General features: G+C 52.2%; 8 protein-coding genes across 8 annotated transcripts; 3 read left to right on the top strand and 5 right to left on the bottom strand.

Annotated features, from left to right (window-relative positions):
* Positions 1 to 238: 238 nt before the first annotated feature.
* On the bottom strand, positions 239 to 2,199 carry PG994_007151 (uncharacterized protein; the record flags this gene model as incomplete). The annotated part of the gene is made up of 5 exons (XM_066858560.1): positions 239 to 629; positions 828 to 977; positions 1,058 to 1,486; positions 1,584 to 1,898; positions 1,958 to 2,199. 5 exons carry the CDS (start codon positions 2,197 to 2,199, stop codon positions 239 to 241), a joined length of 1,527 nt encoding a protein of 508 aa, XP_066715502.1.
* Positions 2,200 to 3,168: 969 nt separating this feature from the next.
* PG994_007152 (acetyl-CoA synthetase-like protein) lies at positions 3,169 to 6,442 on the bottom strand (the record flags this gene model as incomplete). Its single annotated transcript, XM_066858561.1, has 9 exons — positions 3,169 to 3,573; positions 3,635 to 3,727; positions 3,807 to 3,984; positions 4,064 to 4,481; positions 4,529 to 4,638; positions 4,692 to 4,979; positions 5,036 to 5,624; positions 5,707 to 6,253; positions 6,302 to 6,442. 9 exons carry the CDS (start codon positions 6,440 to 6,442, stop codon positions 3,169 to 3,171), a joined length of 2,769 nt encoding a protein of 922 aa, XP_066715503.1.
* A 1,259-nt stretch (positions 6,443 to 7,701) lies between these two features.
* PG994_007153 (protein kinase) lies at positions 7,702 to 9,121 on the top strand (the record flags this gene model as incomplete). Its single annotated transcript, XM_066858562.1, has 2 exons — positions 7,702 to 8,272; positions 8,490 to 9,121. The coding sequence occupies 2 exons, from the start codon at positions 7,702 to 7,704 to the stop codon at positions 9,119 to 9,121; spliced, it is 1,203 nt and encodes a 400-aa protein (XP_066715504.1).
* Positions 9,122 to 9,304: 183 nt separating this feature from the next.
* On the bottom strand, positions 9,305 to 9,811 carry PG994_007154 (uncharacterized protein; the record flags this gene model as incomplete). The annotated part of the gene is made up of 1 exon (XM_066858563.1): positions 9,305 to 9,811. The coding sequence occupies one exon, from the start codon at positions 9,809 to 9,811 to the stop codon at positions 9,305 to 9,307; it is 507 nt and encodes a 168-aa protein (XP_066715505.1).
* A 791-nt stretch (positions 9,812 to 10,602) lies between these two features.
* Positions 10,603 to 11,118, top strand: PG994_007155 (uncharacterized protein; the record flags this gene model as incomplete). The annotated part of the gene is made up of 1 exon (XM_066858564.1): positions 10,603 to 11,118. One exon carries the CDS (start codon positions 10,603 to 10,605, stop codon positions 11,116 to 11,118), a length of 516 nt encoding a protein of 171 aa, XP_066715506.1.
* Positions 11,119 to 15,394: 4,276 nt separating this feature from the next.
* PG994_007156 (uncharacterized protein) lies at positions 15,395 to 15,730 on the bottom strand (the record flags this gene model as incomplete). The annotated part of the gene is made up of 1 exon (XM_066858565.1): positions 15,395 to 15,730. One exon carries the CDS (start codon positions 15,728 to 15,730, stop codon positions 15,395 to 15,397), a length of 336 nt encoding a protein of 111 aa, XP_066715507.1.
* Positions 15,731 to 16,845: 1,115 nt separating this feature from the next.
* Positions 16,846 to 17,142, top strand: PG994_007157 (uncharacterized protein; the record flags this gene model as incomplete). The annotated part of the gene is made up of 2 exons (XM_066858566.1): positions 16,846 to 16,930; positions 16,991 to 17,142. 2 exons carry the CDS (start codon positions 16,846 to 16,848, stop codon positions 17,140 to 17,142), a joined length of 237 nt encoding a protein of 78 aa, XP_066715508.1.
* Positions 17,143 to 17,672: 530 nt separating this feature from the next.
* On the bottom strand, positions 17,673 to 18,083 carry PG994_007158 (uncharacterized protein; the record flags this gene model as incomplete). The annotated part of the gene is made up of 1 exon (XM_066858567.1): positions 17,673 to 18,083. The coding sequence occupies one exon, from the start codon at positions 18,081 to 18,083 to the stop codon at positions 17,673 to 17,675; it is 411 nt and encodes a 136-aa protein (XP_066715509.1).
* Positions 18,084 to 19,547: the final 1,464 nt, after the last annotated feature.

The raw sequence follows: 19,547 nt of genomic DNA on the forward strand, positions 1-19,547 counted from the left end.
TTCTAAGTATATTGCAGACAAGAGGGAGAGTAGCTGGCAAACCTTGAGGAAATGTCTAGAATAATGGATGACAGGCAACGCGTAGAATCAATAACCTAGTATGGGAGCCTTTCTGAACACCACCCTTCATGGTTTCATACCACTCATTCCTAGTGGCTCAATCTCTATTACCTGAGTCGAACGTAACAGCAACCCGATCACCAGAAACTCCCACTATTAGCTCCTTCGGCGGAGTAAATTATGCATCCCATGTCCAAGAGCCCAGATCCCACTCTCTACGTAAACTGGCACTACTCGACGGTTGTACTGTTTTATTCGGTTCCGGACCGCTCGTAGCCTGCCGGGTTGTGGCTCCTTCAAGAGGCTGCCATGCCTCTGCAAGCATGAAGTCGAGATCAGGTATGTAATCGGCGCTGATAATGTCGGCAAAAGGTTTAACGATGGCATTGTATGCATTCCTTACTATGGCCTGTTCATCGTGAATCATGGGTGACTCAGAGGAATGGTCCCGGTTGCAGGACTCGAAGACCCTGTCCTGAAGCTGGCTGTCGACGATGTCCGCCATTGAAAGTAGATAATCCGTATTACAGGGCTCGCAATCAGTGTCTTGGAACGAAGGCGTATATCGACTGTAGTCTAAACCCACAGTTAGAGAAGAACTTGGCGGTATTGGGCAATGGCCGAGTGCGGCGGGGTTGACCAGTACGGAACTCACAAGGCACAGGTATCTTCTCCCGGGAAATAAGACCTTGTAAAGCTCGGTCCATCGCTGAAACTCGCTGAGATTCTTTTGGCCCCTTTTCGACCGCACTCGAGCTTGCATTTACCCGTCTATTCCCTCGGGGTTGGTTAGTTCTCTCAGAGGACAGGCAATGAGCTCTCGCATATGGGCCTTTAGAGAGCGAATGTCTTCGAACGAATCTCCGCAGCGGAGACATCGATGCTCGTGAGCCTTGTGTCTTCGGAAGAGGTGCTCCCTATATTAGATGGTCAGATCAACCGCAAGCTCCGTAGCTGATCCTCCATCCGCGGAACGTACTTACTTGACTTTACTCACCGACCGCCAACCAGGCCCCACGCTGCTCCTGCCCGTGGAACTTTCGGTGAGCGGGACTCATCCTCCCCGTCTGTATCGGACCCCTGGTCATCATCTGGAGATTTTTGGTATTTGCCATTCGCATTCCCTGTGTTTTGCACACCCTTCCTTTTTAATGATTGAGGAACTGAGCCTGAAGGATCAGAGTCATTGTTGTTGCCTCGGGTATCGTTTTCTCCAATCTGAGCCTGACGAGTAATGAGAGCCACTGTGCTTTGAATCGCCTCGCGATGAAGTTTCAAAAACACCCTCAATTTCGACAGGTTGACGGAGTCGTATTTCTCGTTATGGGGATTCACGGTCCCTGCCAGAGAGCCAGGGTCAGATCTGTCGTTCTTACTACTTCCATCAAATTTCTGTTGATCCATCTCTTTTGGGCGAGAAGTATATCTGAATCGCGGTTCTGATTTCGAGGTGAGACTGCCAGATAAACCGTACTCTGGGTCATCGTCAACACCGAGATCGAAATCTGAGCCAAAATGAGTACGTGTTCAGTTGGGGTAACAGAAGGTGCTTGCATGGGCTAGGAATGACTTCTTCCGGGAAAATGACCTGGAAGACAAGTCTCCATTTCTGAGCATCAGGGCTTGGTCCATTGTTGGTGGACTCTTCTATTCTGGAGATCTCGACAAGCATCTCGGCTGTGACGACATCCTTTTCGAAACAGATGCCATTGTCTTGTCGGAAACAGCTGATGCCTCCGTGTCCGTGCTCAGCTAGTTCCTTTAAGCATCCGAATATTTCGCCGCAACGAAAGCAGAACCGATTGTCTTTTTCCATGTGTGCGTCTTCAATGTGCTGCCTGCACATCTTATTATTAGTATAGATTGCCAACCGCCCAAGTGGCTAGATTTGGCGTACTTGATACTTGAGATAGAGTAGTAAGGATGCTGACAGCCATCCCAGTTGCAGTGTCTTGTGCGATCATGCTGCAGGAAGGGACAAGCGAAGAGTTCCGTCGCTTGCATCCGGTGATGAGCGGAATCTGTATCTGGGGGCTCAAAAGACTCTATGCCCAGAGCTCGAGCCCATCCATGGTCTGCTTGGCCTCCAGCGGGCACAGAATGAAGGGGATCCAGGCCATTGTTTCCAGGTTGAGACATGGCAGATTTCTCCTTGTTCAGATGAATTGATGTTTTAAGTAGTCGTCCCGCAAGTACGGTGAGGGCAATAAAGTTGGTAGATGTTCGGATTGCGAGGTGGATTACAGGTCGCAAGTTATGGCCACGTGACAAACGTAAGTAGCCAAGAAAAAGAAAAAGCAAGGAACCCGAAGTGCGATAATCGCAGTCGAGAACTTGTGATTTGTACCAATCAAATCACTGCCTCGGTGAGATATTCAGTTGAGGATCAAACACCCTTTGAGATTATCGCAGACGAGCCTTTCGCCTTTTGCCCCCCACGATGGCGAGAGAGGGATGTGAAACAGAACAGAAATGGCTAAGAAGGCTCAGGTATAGATAAGAAATAGCTAGAACATGCTATAAAAGTGTGGTATCCAGCATTGCGATCCAGTTCAGATCCTTCTTGTGCAACATCTCTAATAGTATTTTCTTGTACTTTCAATATCGAAACACACACTTGAGCCAAGATATCAACGATTCAAATGGATTCCAATACCTCAACACGCCCCGATGTGACTCCCCACCATAAGACGCTACCAAGCAAGTGAGTGGTCCGCATCCTGCCCAACATCAACTGAAGTGGCCTAGCTGACATGCAATCGAAAAAGTACAAAGTCTGAGAAGGAGACGAAGCGAGAGGTCGACAGGGCACAGCGGGAAGATAGAGTGGCAATGTTGTTTCTCAACCAAGGACCTTCTAGATCGCCAGTGAGCGAGCGCCTTTTTGCCCTGCCCGGCAATGAAATTTGGCGGGAACAAGATAAAAGGGGAAAGCTATCCACAGGGGATGGGCAGTGGACATGTACTTCAATTTCATAATGTATTACCGAGAACGCTTGCCACCTAAGCAACTTAGCAGAGCTCGACATAATCCGCCTGACTAAGATCAGGTATCCGGCTCCTCCTCTCTGCCATCATGATAGAAAGTGAGCGCATAACTAACCCTACTTAGTTAACCCCCCGCCCCTTCAGCGCACCCCGCAGCACCTTCTGCATCTCAAACACATGGTCCGCATCCAGCATGGTGTAGTGCGCCCCCGCGCACTCATGGAACCGCACGTCCCGGCCCCTCGCAAAGTCCGCCCAGGGACGCAAATGATCACAGAGCCAGCGCTGCTTGTCGCTGCCCACGGCGAGCAAAGGGTGCGCGTAGAAGACGTCGATGTGCGCCACGGCGCCGGCCGGGTCGTAGCGGCGCGCCAACCCCTGCAGGCTCGCCGCGATCTCGGCCCACCGCGCCAGCTTGGCCGGCGTCAGGTTGTCGAGCGCGCGGAGCCGCGAGGGCGGGACGGCGGCGAAGAGGTGGGCGAGGAGGTCGTCTTTGGTGTGCTGGTGAGAATGGCAACTGGTCAGCTGCCTGGCTCGAAAGTTGGCACTTCATGGGTTAGCCTGGGATATGTGATTAAGTACTTACCTGATGATACTCGGCCGATCGCTCGACGGCTTCCCTTTCGGTGAGGAAGCCTAGGAAGTAGGCCAGGTTCAGAATCAGCTCACACATATCAAGCTATGCCCACCTCGTTAGGCCCCTTTGTACTATTATGCAACTTTTTATCGTGGTAAATACAGCAAAGGTTACTACTGACCTGCACCATCCGCCACTTGATATGCGGCGGGCCGTTGAGACTGCCCATGAAGCCCACTCGGTGACCCGCAGCCTCAAGTTTCTTGGCAGTCTCGAAAGCAATCATCGAACCGAAAGAGTATCCTATTAGCACGTATGGGCCCTCGGGTTGATGCTTTAGGATCGACTTCATGTAGACACTGTTTTGCCATCTCGGTCAGCCATGCTAGCTCTCCACCCAATGCTGTCGGGGTAGGGTTAGGGGGTTATCTGACATACCTTGTCATGTGGTCTATGGACGAGAACATCTCCTCTCCTGGGTTGAATCCGGGTGCTCTTAGAGCATAGACCCGTCGATCTGAGAAGTATGTACTGATATTCAGGAACACTAGGATCTCGCCTAGGCCGGGATGCACGAACCATATCGGAGGTGAATCGGAAGCTCCCGACTGCAACACGACAACCGGGTTGTACTCAGTTGCGCTCTGCTTGGAGTACGAGAGCGCCGCGGCCAGATCCTTGATGCTAGGGTTCGTGAGAAGCGTCCCGATCGGTATGTCCCGTTCCCAGCCGAGCTGCTCCTGAACGCGACTCTTGTAACGCAGCAGGCGGATGCTGTCCACGCCCATGTCGACCAGGCTGTCATCGACACCCACTTCCTCGAGAGGGGTGTCAAACTCTGCAGCGAAGGCCACAGCTAAAGCTTTTTCCATTTCAGTCCCGGAGCCGCTCTTGACGACGAACGATAGAGCGAACACCGCTTAGCGGCTTCGTCGGAGTACTCCCTGAACTTTCCTTGCTCGTAGGCAGCTTTCAACGCAGATCTCGAAAGCTTTCCCAGAGACGATTTCGACCTTTCCTGTGTGTCAGAACCAATGCCTCAATCGGCTTTTCGGACCAAACTCACAGTTGTGTGGATGGCAACGGGATGACATCAAGGGGCTTCTTCGAGCAGTACAACAAAGTTGCCTTGGAGATTTCGGAGACTGTATTGGAGAACTCTTCGTCCGTGATGTCTTCCCTGGCCTTGAACGTGACTACGATTTCTTCACTGTTAGCCCCCTGAGGCCAAGTGGGGAAGGTTGATGTAAAGGATGCGACGAGACCAGCCTCAGCTTTGTCTTCAATGACGGCTTCCAACTCGTGCGAGAAATACTTGACTCCGTTTATAATCAAGGAGTCCTTGGTGCGACCACTCAGCATCAAGTTGCCCTGCTCGTCGACATAGCCGGTATCCCCGTCTTGAACCACCCGTCATCGGTGAAGCTCGCTTGTGTGTTGATGGGGTCGTTGAAATACCCCTGAAAAACAGCGGGTCCTCGAAGCTCGAGATTGCCAGACTTGCCACATGCTGAAGGACTGTTCCCGTCGCCGATGATTCGCATTTCCATGCTGTGCGTAGGTCGGCCCAGTGAACAGAAATCACCACTACTATTAGTCTTATGCTCCAGGGTCGGGAAGTTCTGGTGGTAGATGGACCCGGCACAAGTTTCTGTCATACCGAACGCAGGTCGCAGGACATCCGAGTCCGCTCCCATCTCGTTCATCAGTTTGTTGAATGCCTTGCCCGTACTGACAGTGTTGGATTCGCCACCAGACACAATATGTCTAAGGGTAGACAAGTCGTACTTTGCCCGGCTGTCCTCCGAAGCCGCTGCCTTACACACACCCGCCAGGAAGAAGTTAGGAGCAAACGAGACCGTAACCCTATGGCTGCTCATCTTTTCCAACCAGACTAGGGGGTCTTTGATCGCGAGCTTGGGCTCAATGTGGACCTGGGATGCGCAGACGGCCATGGCGTGTAAGTGGACCTCGGTGACACATGCAACATGGTCAAATCCTGTCCAATTGCAAAGAGTCAGCATACAGAGATGATATGTATGGTTATAAATGTGTTTTGCCAGCTATGGATTTTGACTCACCGATCCAGTTGAGAAAAACGTCGTTGGCCGTGGTCTCCAAGAGTTTGCGTTTACCATCCAGCGCTTGCAGAACCTGTGAGTGCCGCAACTCCACAGCTTTCGAGTTGCCCGTGCTGCCAGAGGTAAGCATCAGGAATACCAAGTCCGGATCCGTGGCATGTCGTTGCTGACAATAACCATCGCTGTTCTTTTCGGTTGCTAGATGTCCGTTAGCTGCACTATTGGAGCCTAGCTTCTCCAATGAGACATTGTTGAATCTTGCGAATGTTTCGATAGATATCATGCGAAGCTCGCTAATGGCTTCTAGTTCGACCTGTAAATGAGTCGAAGTGATGACTATGCGGATACCCAGAAGGGTTTTCAGGTGCCGGAGATGGCGGTCTCTGGAGACAAGATCTGAAGCCAGAGGAGCCAAGACTGCCGGGACCGCACCAGCGGCGATGATGGACCAGAACCACAGGACGTAGTCCTGTTGCGAATCGAGATGCAAAAGCACAACCTCTCCCTTGGAGATTATCCCAGCCCGCAGCAGTCGGTTAGCGTTTCGCTATGGCTGTGTTAGCTTGAACAGTTGTACGTGTCTTTCTAAACCCACATTGGCCCTTCTCAGCAAGTCTGAATACGTTGTAGTGCTAGGGTCGCCAGGATTCGACTGGGTGTAGAAAGCAATGTGCTTGCAAGTGTCAACGGCCGCTCGTTCGAGAAGGCCCAGTATGGTATCCATGGGAGGAGGCATGATTGCACCTGTTATGAAACTGAAAGGTCTAGCTGCTTAGAGTAGAAGACGGTCGCGCTTGTTTCGAGCCCATTGAGGTGATGCATTGGCCGGGTATGCAAAAAGGAATATGGCTGTGAGCTAGTTTCGAGCTGCAACGAAAAAGAAAAGAGGTTAGTGGTCGAGAGAGGGGTGAATATCAAGAAACTCGTATTCGTCATTCGTTGCTATTTGCTGGTTGCTAACGGGTAAGCAGCAGCACTGCATTCAATGCTAGACGTCTTCTCATGGATCATCAAGCCAACGATGTGCTTCCCGGCACTTTGGGAACACGGGAACGGCACATAACAAGTAACTAGGGAGATGGAGGCTGACCGTCCGTCCTGTCAGGCAGACAGCCGAGGAGTGAGACAGTGCCTAAAGATAGACGTGCTAGCACGTGCAATACGCAGGGCCTCTCAATGCGCTTGAGTCATGGCTTACGATTGGTGCTCTCCTAAGCGAGGGCTGCGTGTGATGCGGTAGTGATGACGTCGCAATATATGTAAATATAGCCCTAGGGCTGACCAACTAGACCCCAAGGGACCGGGGATGCCTTATCTCAGCCCCGGTAACACATGGGAGCCGAGTGTTGACCCCCACAGAGTCGCCAAGACGGTCCAGGCCCCTTGACGGCGGCTGACATTCTTATTTGTGTGATACGGATCAGGCATTGGAGAACAATGCAAGCACCCTGACTTGGGGGCTGGGTGTCTTCCATAAGCGACACCAATGCATTGCATAAATTATGCAACCTCTGCCCATGTGCATATTGAATGCATCTCATTATCACATCAAGATGACTAACAGTTTAGGTACTCATTATCATTGGACAGGAAGTGCGACATTGGCTTGGACATATTCCTCCCGTTGCCATTCGGTGCATCGTGATACAATGCCTTCCTCCAATGAGGTGTTGTGTATCCGGGCCCTTTTGGAGATAACCTTATTGTGGTTAAGGGGTATTCCAGGGTATTCCATAGTGGATACACCGATGAGTCAGCCGAATCTTTAGCACCTAAATGGCACTCTGCGAGTCTCGGAATTTTTTCAGTCACCATCAACCCTCTTGACCATCTTTTCGTCTTAGCCATGCCATGTTTGCAACTCGACACAGCATATCTCATGTTTCGATTCCCCATGGACTACTTTCCCACGCCGGTGGTCTGCTCAAAACCACCCTGATTTGGAGACGAAGCCTCGGCGTTTCCCGCTGCTGCACCCTAGGGGTGCTACCTTTGATGAGAAAAACCCAAGACGCCGGCGCTTGTTCTCGCTCTCGATTCTCGACGATAAGCTTCAGCGATCCCATAGAGTACCAATGGATCGACGGCGTCGAGCCGCTGGCGCTTTACGAGCCCGGCGGATACCACCCCGTCATGGTGGATGACCTGCTGCACAGACGCTATCGAATAGTGGATAAGCTTGGGCACGGTGGGTACTCGACCATCTGGCTCGCCCACGACGAGCAGACAACACGCTACGTCGCGCTCAAGGTGAGCATCTCGGGCCAGATGCTCCCGCGCCGGGAGCCTAGCATCCTGCGCACCCTGTCCGAGTCCGTGTCGACGGCTCAGGAAACCACCGCTCCGGAGGTCTTCGATGCCAGCACGACCCTTCCTCGCGTCTTGGATGTGTTCAATGTCCGGGGACCCAATGGGATTCACGTGTGTTACACCAAGACTCTGGCCCAGGGAAACCTCAAGGATGCGTCTTTTAGTCGCCTCTTCCCTATCGAAGTCGCCCGAGTACTGACCGCGAGATTGGCCCTAGCTGTGTCCCTGATCCACTCGCGGGGATTTGTCCACGGCGGTAAGCTCCTCCTGACCATCTCCACGTATGAGATCTGCAAAAAAAACTGATATATAGCTTTCATACAGATATTCACCTTCGAAATGTTTTGGTCAAGCTTCCGTCGACGATTGACGAGCTCTCCATCGCGGACTTCAGAAAGGCATTTGGCGAGCCTGAGACAGTGCCCATCCTTCGGGCCGATGGGGAGCCACTTCCGCCCAATGCTCCGCCCCAGGCGGTGGTGCCCTCTACCTCGGCAGAATAGCCGAGGAATTTACGCTGGATGACGCACATGGCCTGATTCTCGGCGACTTCGGCGAGGCCTTTGCGCCGGCCACCGAGGAGCGTTTGGGAGGGGACTGCAACACGCCCGTGGCCATGCGAGCACCCGAAGCGCTCTTCGAGCCCGACACGCCCGTCTCGTACCCAGCCGACATATGGAGCCTCGGGACCGCCATCTGGGAGATACTCGGCATGGGTTTCATTTTCAGCGAGTCGGCGACAATGAACGAAATCGTGGCCCAGCAGATCGACGTCCTGGGCGCCCAGGGCCTCCCCCTAGCCTGGAGGGAACACTGGGAACGGCCCAACACGGAGGAGTTGGTCACGAACACTGAGGTAGAGGTCCCGCGCCGACCCGCAGGTGACCGGGAAGTTTGGCCGCCTCTGGAGCAGGCCTTCGAGGTGTTCGTGCAGAAGTATAGACGGGAACAAGAAGCAACGGGCGTCTTTGGGGAAGAGGAGACAAAGGGGATCCTTGATCTGATGCGCGGCATGCTGAGGTTCAAGCCGGAAGAGCGCATGACTATACAGGAGGTGCTTCAGTCCGAGTGGATGACCAAGTGGGCATTGCCTCGAGATGCGTGAATAGAATGAAAGACATGCATCATGATACTGGTCTCTTGCGGACTGACCTAATGGACTAATCTATGAACCGTTTATCGGGTATTATCCAATTACACAAATGTAATGCGCCGCCTGGACTAATCAAGAAGAATAAGCGTCTGTTTGGATTCCCCGTTTATTCCATGGGATCCAGAATTCGAGGCTCTATGCCACCTTATTAGACACATCAAGTAATAGCGTATGCTTCTTCCCCAGGCATCGCTCAACGTCCGCCATCAGGGCCCCGGCCGGCTGCACAAAAGTGAGATCGATATCGGCGTAGCGGCATTCAAGCATATCAGAATGATCCGGATAGTTCACGGCCACCATGGGGCCCGACCCGGCCAGGACCTGGCCAACGAACACCCCCGTCGCATCCATCACCGCCGCGCCCGAGTCTCCCGCGTGCGAGAAGCAGCAGCGCCCCCCACCGGTGTGCTTGGACCCCCTGAACACCTGCCCCGGGAAGGGCACGACCAGCAGCTGCCGCGAGCAGGTTTCCCCGTCAGTGAGTTCATGGGCGCGTTCCGTACGGACGCAGGCTTCGACGCTGTTGGTGACGCCGAGGCTGAAGCCGGTTCGGGCCCCGCGCTTGAGCACGCGAAGGCACGGGATCCCCGGCTTTCCTTGCGTCGGTGTGTCGTCTTTGATGTTCGAGACTCCCCCGTTCATGCGAATGTAACCCTTGTTGGAGTCAATCAATCTCCTTCCGTACGGCCTGTTTCTGGTCCCAATTAGTTTTGGGCACAAAATCGTACTTGTCGGTAAGCGCCTTCTGCTCTGCAATCCATATGCGCATCTTGTTGCTAGCCGGCTTGAACTTGTCCTTGTCGAGTCGCAGAAGTGCCCAATCCCCTATACTTCGGCGCACTAGCAATATGGCCAACCTGCCGGTTTTCGAGGCCGCTCCCCTCCATTGCCTCTAATGCAGGTACAACAGCTGAGGCAAAGTTCCACTTATCTGCCCATTTGCGATTCAACAGATCAGGCTCTTCGGGTTTAGGCCCCGATTTCGACTTCAGCCACTCATCGTGTCTATTCACTTTTGCGAGGGCGTCTAGTATGAAGGGGTCATCTAAATACCCCAATCGCCGCTTTGCGTCTCGCGTAGCTTCGGCGAGTCTCTCAGGTGATCCCTGTGAGACCGCAGGGCCTGGTTCACCGGGCCCGAGAGCTTCCTCCGATTGCGGGCGAATAACATGGGAACAAGCCAAGGCAAAGAGGTCCTCGGATCCTTCTAGACTAACGAATGGCCCAGCAGTTCCATATTGCTGGTTTTCAGGACCACTCGTATCAGCCTCTCCCGCTGTGGTATTCACCACTTCCCAACCAAGATTTGACAAAAGGCGCGGAAGAAGAGACTGGCACCAGTCATGATCCCATAGTTCGCTGTAGCTGATCATACCGTAGCTGGTCATACAGTCTCTGTCATGTACGATCGACTCCAGCGTGGGGATATTGCGATGTTCTGTCAAGCTGGAACTGGCCCCGTGGTCGTATCGTTTGTTTTCCCGGACGTCAACGTGGATCATGACGTTATGATGATCCAGCAGATCCTGGATGTCTTTAGCCACTATGACGACCCGTTCGAACGTTGCTCCAAACTCGACATTCAGCAGGAGTACAGCGGGATATTCGAAATCCACAGGCAAGTCTTCCATTGGGTTAGCCGGGTTCCATCGGCGACCTGCATAGCCAATGCGGATACCGGTGAACCACGTCCAGGGGGTGTTTGCCGACTCAAGCATCTCGACGATCCTGGGCAGAAGGGGCCGAAGGCCAAAGATGATGGGCAAATCTTCAGCTGGGTGGGCGCCCAAGGCAACATATCTCCTCGCGACTGGATGGATTTGACCAGGCCAGCCGCGCTCAGTGCGGACCCCTCGCCATGGGCGCTCGTATATGTCGATTCGGACGATGAGCTTGCCGCCGCTGAGCCCGACGTAGCAGTACCGGCTCTCTTTATCGCTCGGCTTTAACAGCCCAATTATCGATAGGTGCGCCGTGTTCCCAAATACCTTCATGATGAATGAATTATCAAGGTTGGATTAAGCTCTTGCAAAGAGTACGAAAGGTTCAGCTTTTGTCCTGCCAAAAATAATCTGCTTTATATGGAAAAGTTCAGCTAAGTTTGAGCCAAAGATCTGGAAGGTTTAACTACCGAGATCGGCTGTGCACTAAGTTCTAGATCCCGGATGACGGCTTCTGGGCCTGGGCTAGAGAGGCCTGGGCGTTGGTCAATCGTTGGATTGTCGAGACACCTAATTCGACGGTGTTGTTACCTTGGATGGTGACTAGAACCGGATTGGCGATTGTCGGATCTTCCGGGCCTTGGATCTGTTGAATTGGCTTGGCGATCCACGGAAGACGTCTGGGGGCTGGTTGGCTATATATTGGATCCTGGGACCTGACTGGAAGAACCTACGTAGAAGAAAGCGAGTATAATAAGGAGAGAATGAAATGGCAGAAGCGTAGGTAACGGCAGCAGCACTAGAGCTTGCGGTCCCCACGCGGCGCCACCCGTTCACAAACACCTCACTCCCCAACGCACAACCAAGATGCCTGCACCTCAGGACGCGTCAAAAGCGGCGGTCACACGCCGAGCCTCACCATCGCCGGCCTCAACAGCCTCCTCGCAGCGGCATGGACACGACTTCCCGACACACATGTCCACGCCGCCAGCGACATGGCGCCCGGTGCCTTGATCGCGGAGCATCGTAGACGAGGCCCCCCTATCTCGTACATTGGAAAGGCTACAGCGCAGCCTTCGACCAGTGGTACCTCCGAGAAATTCTTATGGAAAACGCAGCTGAGCTCGTAGAGCAATACGATAAGCAGAACAAGCTGTTCCTAAAGGAGCTCTAAGGCAAAAAAGCACAACAATCAACGGACGAACCACTGCACCATCAACAAAGATTCTGACACCTCTGGCAAGACGAAAATTGTTGTACGAAAACATGGAAGGCCACCCAAGGCCATTACATCCTCCTAAACTTTGGCAAACATTTGTTTTCAAGGTAAGCGACTTTCGGGGTCTTTTATTTTCTATTCCACATGTTATTCCTCGTTATACCAGGGTCTTCGGGTGATAGACTCTCCGTTTACTCGAGAAGTTGCGTTTGTTACCCCCTAAGACATCTCGTTTATTCTAATTCTAGATGCGTATTAATACTAACGCCGAGAGTCAGTAGGTAGTTGGCTTGATATAGTTCGAACAGGTTTTCTGACTGATTCGAATGATCGATGTGTGTGCTTCGACGGAAGCACGATCAAAAAGAAAAAAGAAACGAGGGGAAGATGGTGCCCTTGGCCGTCGGTGAGATGTTACCAAACTGTGGGTAGCGAAGGTGGTGGTTATCACGAAGGTTGTATAAAGTATGGTTTTTTTTTTCTTTTTATACCTTACCCCAGAAGGTGGGGGTATATATACAATGGGTGTAGGCTAGTTCCACACCCAGCTACAGTACCTGATGTCAGTGCTCGCGGCGGATTTGCCTTTATTCCGCATGGACGACCCGGCATACTGAGGCACCGAACACGCTTTGCGAGAGAACTTCACACGGCGCTGATCTTCTCGCGAATGTCGAGGCCGACGCCCGAAGGTTCCAAGTAGACGGCAAGCTATTGCCATTCTACGGCATCAAGGGTCTCGAGCGCCGGGAGTTGTAATTACTTTCAGGGTCGTGAGATCTAGGCGCTCTCCCAGGAAACATTCCAGATTGACAAGTATATAAGGGACAGGCTAGATATTAACGATGCAAGGTTCCCATGTAGGCCCAGGGACAGACTCAAGCGTCTATGCGTTTCCCAGCCCCAAGGTGCCAACAGGTGTGGACCTGGTAATGAGAACCCCCCACACATCATAACCAACACATCAATCCAGCTAGGTTATGGCCATACCAGACAACCGCAGAGGCCCGACTTAGTTATCAATCTGCTATGGATTGGTCAGCTACGCCATCAACGTGCTCGCTGTGTCTGAGAACTTACTCTTCGTGTCTCATCAAAGAATGAGTAGCCTATAATACGGCCCAGGGCCACCCGTGTTGTTGCAATACGCAGAAAGCCCAGCTTCAATCCTTGTGTTCTGTGAACTTGAACAGGTTCCGTCTTCGCATCGGGAGACTAAGCATATGGCATCGAGATCATGGCACTTGACGAAGCCTCCCCTGCTACTGAAGATGTTTTCGTTGGTACAGTCGAAACTGGTGCCGTGATTGGCGTCGTCGGTGCAAGCATCATCGTAGTAGAAGTTGCACCACATTGCTTGTGATGAAGGAAGCAATACGGCAGTCAAAATAGTGCCGAGGGCACCAGAAGGCTTCATGGTGGAGATATGGATGGGAACCTCGGTGCAACTTGCTTGTCGAAGATGTTGGAAAAGATGCTGGGCGGAAGAAGGACAGATGGGACTTGGTAAGATATTTATATCTCTACCTCTCCCATAGTTATCCGTGGTGTCGATATTGCAAGCGAACCTCTTTTACGGCCCTGGAAGATGACCGCGCTTACGGATTCAGGTGAATGTCATCTCATCTTACATGTTTGCCCCCAGTTTCAACCGGATAAAGTGTGACCTACTTCGCCTTGTGCGACTATGCTGTGATAAGCGCGAAGCCGCTTTTACTGTACGATTCTGCTACTTCCCTGGCGGGCAAGTGCATATATTATTCCCAGAGACGCTAATTAAATGAGGCCTCGAGTTCCCAGACGTTCGGGCCGCTCCCGCTATTTGCCAGCAATCACTACCTAGATGGCGTGTTACCGTGGCCCCGAGACGCAGGAAAGAAATCGAAGATCGTTCGCTTTTATTATAATGTAATTAATATCCGTCCAAGTGGAACAGATTGCTTGTAAACGGTGGTATCGATCAGGGTATATCTGTACGTAGCAGCGTTCTTTCAATTGGTAGGGTGATGCAGCTCTTATGTCTTTGGATGGACACGATGATACATCGCGATGCATCCGAGCATCTTATGAGACGCTCGGTACTATCATTATCTTAGCTGCGCTCTTCACTGCCGATGGAAGTATTTGCTTACACTGGCATAGACACTGCCAGAGCAGCATATTCTCTATTGAGCTCCTACATGGGATTGGCTGCGTATTCAGGGGGTAGTCGATCACGTGATATCCTAATAGTGCATCTAGTACAAGTAAACGGTTTCGAATATAGAACTAAAGTAAGAGAAGTATCTCTACTATCAACTGGCGTAATTGCAGTTGTTATATCCTTTACACCTGGGCCTTTTGAAGTCGTGACGTTCGCACATCCATGTTGGTATCAGCGTCATGACGGCATACTTACACCACGATGTATTATGACATAATTTGTAACGCCCGAAGCAAGCAAAAACACTTCATGGACCTTTTCAAATAGTAATCATTGAGATAGAATGGGATAATTGGAATGGAAATCGTCTACCGTTTTTTTGGTAACGTCACCTTAAACCAGTCCATAGAACTATAGGGCTACAATTCAGGGGTTGTGCTCCTGGTTTTTCCCCTTTCTATCATCACCTGCACAACAGCCTCGCTTGCTACCACCTGGGCGCACTCAAAAGCCTTCGTAATCGATTTCCATCTCTCTCATCCCAGTCTAGCACAAGTTCTTCAATGCCGCTTCCACAGAATACATTCGCCTGCAGAACGTATAATGAGCGGCCGCCAGGTTGTTTTGTGTTTCGGCTCTCCTGGTTACGATGTCACCGATCTTAGTTTGATCTTCGATGAAGTGAAATTTGACGTTAATGTTCTTAGTTACCGAGTGATACGTTGGGTTTTGGGTGATATTGAGTGCAGTATCATTCTAATGTTTAGTGGCACCTTGTTCACTTTTGCTTGTGGAATGCGCAGATTATACGATCTGCTGGTGTTCCAAGCTCGTCCATCACGTAGGCATACCTTTCATGACTTCGTCGAATCTAAAAGACTCATTAGAAACATCCCAACAAAACCTTTTAGGCCGACGATATACCTCGCGCAAATCTCCTGGCACTCACTCCGCTTTCTACTTTTCCGCACGGAGCAGGAGGCCGGGGCCTAAGTCTGTCGTTTGCTACTTAATTGTATTTCGTACGGGTAGACTGCCGGGTCTTTTCTTGGGTTTGGTGTCGTACGGACTGTTGCTGCTAGAGGACGGCGGTCCTTTAGGAGGGTTGTAGTGGTTGACAGTCTGTGCATTCCCGACCAGATTCCTTCTTCGGCTGCTTCGCCCGATGCAACGTACTCGAGTTCTAGAACTGTTCCTCGTTGTTATTCGGTTTGGACTCTGATCACAGCTGCGCCTCCGCCCTTGATTTCAAGTGCGTCATCGGGTTCGTTCAGTTGCTCAAGATTGTACTTCAGGTTGACGATCTCCTCCTTGAGATCAGCAATGTGCTTCTTGTACAATGTCGACGTGTTCGGTCCTGAGCTGTTGCTAGCGTCCAACAAGACGCCGACTTTGTCCTTGAGCTGTTGGACCTTCTTCAGATGCTTCGCTCGGATCATCTTGCTATTATCATACAACACCTTGATCTTGTTGAGCAGCGAGCGGCACATCGCGTCAGTAGTCTTGAGGTTTGCAACAAGCTCCTCCTCGGATCTCATTACCTCCCTGTCATAGTCAGTTGTTGTTCTTCAGCTCCTTAGAGCCAGCAGATTGGTTGTAGCCACGCCAGTGACTACTCCATCTCCATTCCAGGCTCATCGGTGCCTTATTGAACGCGTGCCGTGATTAGCTCATCCTCTAGTTTAGGCTGGGAGGCTCTCCGAGGCCGCATGTTTGAACTCTGGGCAGCCATTTTACTGCATATAGGGTCCAGTGCGTAGACCAGAACTGAGGACGTAGGTCTAGCCCGGATGATTGAATTCTTGGGCATGAACAAGTTCGGTCGAACTCTGGAATTTGCTGTTGAGTGGTGACCGATCTCCCATCGATAACCGAGTCTGGTGACATTATGACCAGGAGAGTTGATACAAAAAACAACTTGCCTGATGTACTAGCCAAAGCACTGTACAAAAACATGTTCAAGATGTTCGTGAGGGGAATGATGGGCATTAAAACATTAAGAGCATCCAAATTAAAGTCGCTTTTTTGGGCATGCAAGACAGCGAGTCGAGAGTTCCGAGAATAGAGATTGAAGAACCCCGGTTACGACTTCACAGACCCCTAGTTAATCCGGTTCATCACTGGACTGAACATTGTTCTTATCGAACTACGCCCGTGCATGTTTTTCGTCGTCAATGTGCTTGCTTGGGCGCAGGCCCGTCGGTATCGTTGTCGCAGTCGCTGGAGTCATATTTAAACGTTGTTGCCGCCCTTGTTGTCTGCTGTTCGTCTTAGATGGGTCTTGGTGGCCGGTCGTGTTCGTACTCCTCCTGGGGGGGGGGGGGTGCTGAGGAGTGCGATGTAGTACTTTTGCTCGTCCCCCCTTTTCCCGCTCGAATTGGTCCCCTAATCGGGACGTTAAAGTGCTCAATCAACTTGCGGGCGCCTTGCTCCATCATGGTTCCCCTTGAGCGGGCAGACCCCGTCGACCGTTGCCGTAGCTGAGCTGCTTCAGCTGTGCTACATGGCTGCATTGGTTGTACGCCTTCCCTGGTTCTCCCTACCTCATCATCGTCCACCTCGTTTAACAACTTCACCGGGATATCCATGGCATCGGTGTAATGGGACCATGGTAGAGATTCCATCGTTAGATTCACGATCCACATCACCCAATATGCTCGATGGGTTTATCCTCGTTGTCACGAAGTTTGTGATGGTGGAAAGACCCCCCCTGTTCCGAGTCTTCTTCTTCGTCGATTGTCCGTTCACCCCCTCTGATTTCCTTGGTACAGTCTGCCTCGTACCTAACTAGGTCTCAGGCCTTGAAGAGCTGCGATTGGTCACAATTATGAGCCAGACAATTACAGGACCAGACCGAGGACGAGGCGACCACGGAATGGCCGAGGGCGAAGCCGCCTCTGTCGGGATCCAAGTCAACTCGATACCGCTGCTGTCTCGCCTGGATGAGTAGCTTCTCTCCAATGCGGACAGACGAGCAGGCTTCCAGTCCGGTGGTGTGTTGTGCCAACTTGGCCTTGTGATGTAGGGGTGTGTGCAGGAAGTAAGAAGAAGGAAAGCCTAGGTGTAATGTGCCAACTTGGACTTGTGGTGCCGGGATGGTACCCGCGACCGGTCTCGGCGCCGGCGGTCTCGTTCTTGCAAGACTCCAGCGAGCCGGCGTCCTTTCAGATGGGTGTCTCAATGGTGTCCCTCTCCTTGTCGGTGTCCTCGGTGGAAAAGGTCTTTCAGGGGCTTTTAGACCTTCGACATAGCCCTTAGTAATGGTTGGGGCCTCGTAGATCTTTTATAGATTCTAAAACGTTTCTAGTGGCATCCTGGACATTGAAATAACGGACTCCGGTATTGATTAGGGGCATGCGTTTCCAAGGTATGGTAGTTGGTGGTGGGCAAGCGGCTAGTATCGAGCGACCACGAGAAGGAAGTGAAAGACGAGAAGAAAGAGAAGGAAGTGAGCCACGGATAGCAGGGCTGGGACGGATTTCAAACTGTTGAAATCCGCCCACGTTGGCGTCCCGTATCAGGTGCGACGCGAGGGAAAGGCTCTGGTGTCGTTGACTCTACCGCAGGGGTATGCTCACGACATATAGAGCCGTAGTATTCGGACATTTCGTTCCTGATGGTCATTAAGCTGTTAATAAAAGTGCTTGGAGACCAAATAATGTTGGGCAAATCAGGCATGCTCTCTACGATGCCCCTAACCGCTGAACCCCGCACCAGCTCCCGGTGGGCCTCGAATATGTCGTCCAGCCGCAGATGGTAGTCGTCAGGCCGGGGCACGGGCGGCTGGCCGAGCTCGCGCGCGCGACGCTGTGGGAGGGGCGGCGGGGGCAGTGGCGGAACGAGCCCGTACGGCGCTGGCTCGACCGGCTGCAAGACTTCCGGCGCGCCCATCTCGTCAATACGCACGTCTGGGGCGGGCAGCCGGGCCGGGGCCGGAGATTATGACGCTGCGGGGCGTCCGGACCGTCTGGCCCAAGGTGAAGAAGACTCGGAACTGGTCGATGTGCGCCTCGAGGGCGCCCGCGGCGTCTACTACACACGGGCACTGGATTCTGGTTTGAACGGTCCAGTTTTAAAACCAGTTCCAAGATGTGTGTGCGGCCGACAAATGGGACGACCCAAAGGAACGCTTAATTACAGGCACCTTCAGGGCATGATTGCCTATCCCGTGCCGCCCTGCTTGGTACAGTATTCCAAGTGCGTGATCCAAAAGATTGCTTCGGTACCCAATCCTGCTGTGAGGTCCGTCGCCATAGCATCTGAGGGAAGGGTTGTTGGTGTAACGCAAGTGCTTGGACATGGACTTGTTCCACTCCTTGGCATCCTCAGTCGCGGCCATGAACAGAGTGATCTCTTCAAGTTCATCGAACTTCATTCCCGAGGTTTGGCATTCTCTTACCAACTTCTGCCCCTTGGTCACGAACTTGACCGGATCCTTCTGATCTGATGCGACGGCCCAAAGGAACGTTTAGTTTGACGTCTCGAACCATGTCTTGCGGATCTCCGAGTAACAAAGGGGCTGATATTGCCCTAACCAATAACCAGCATGTGATGAGTCCAGCATTGTGGACCGATGGTAAACCCAAGTAACGCAGGGCGAATGCAGTGTGTCGTGGGTTTGTTACCCGGCCAGCTCGCCATGTCGCGAATCTGCTGGGATATACTCAACTCAACGCTGTAGTGTGCGTAAAGGCTTTCCCCTGGGAGATGGAGGAATGGCTGGTTGTGGGGTTCTTCTCCTTCGGGTGATTCATCTCTTCAAGCCAGCCGAACGGTTGGGAATAAAGTATGTCTTCATCCTCAAAGCTGTCAGGGGTGCTTAGTTACTCCGACCGAGATTCGGCTCCTCGAAATTGACTTGGTCCCAAAGCTTCTTGTAATAGAAGTTGGCAATGGACTCGGGTATGTCCGGCTTGGGCTCCTTGGCCTCTCCCTTCTCGTCTTGGGAAGGCTTGTCGACAACAGGCGTCTCCTAGCGGGACAGACTCGAGTGAAACCACGGGTCCAGTAAACCTTGGTGCCCGGCTCGGGAGGGACCATACGCCAATACATTTATCGCCTTGCGCTCGGCTGCTATGCGACAACTAGGGAATCTGGTCACTCAAGCGCGTTATGAACTAAGTCTCAAAGGTCGAATTCCATGTTCATTTCCCTCAGGGTCGAAAAATCGACAGGGCGCCACAGGAACCATTACTGGTATGTCGACTTGAGCCTCCTTTGTGGTGTCCACCCAAAGTGCAAGTTCATTGTTGCTTCACCAGAATCAGGTTGCTCAGGGTCCGAGTGACGTTTCAAGCAACCCGAGCTTGTAGTTATAACGACCGCGACTCACGAGGGCTTGCACAAAGTGGTGGT

This window comes from Apiospora phragmitis (assembly GCF_038363925.1).
Source record: "Apiospora phragmitis strain CBS 135458 chromosome Unknown utg000007l:1.0-2108841.0:1.0-2111359.0, whole genome shotgun sequence".
NCBI classification, from domain to species: Eukaryota; Fungi; Ascomycota; class Sordariomycetes; order Amphisphaeriales; family Apiosporaceae; genus Apiospora; species Apiospora phragmitis.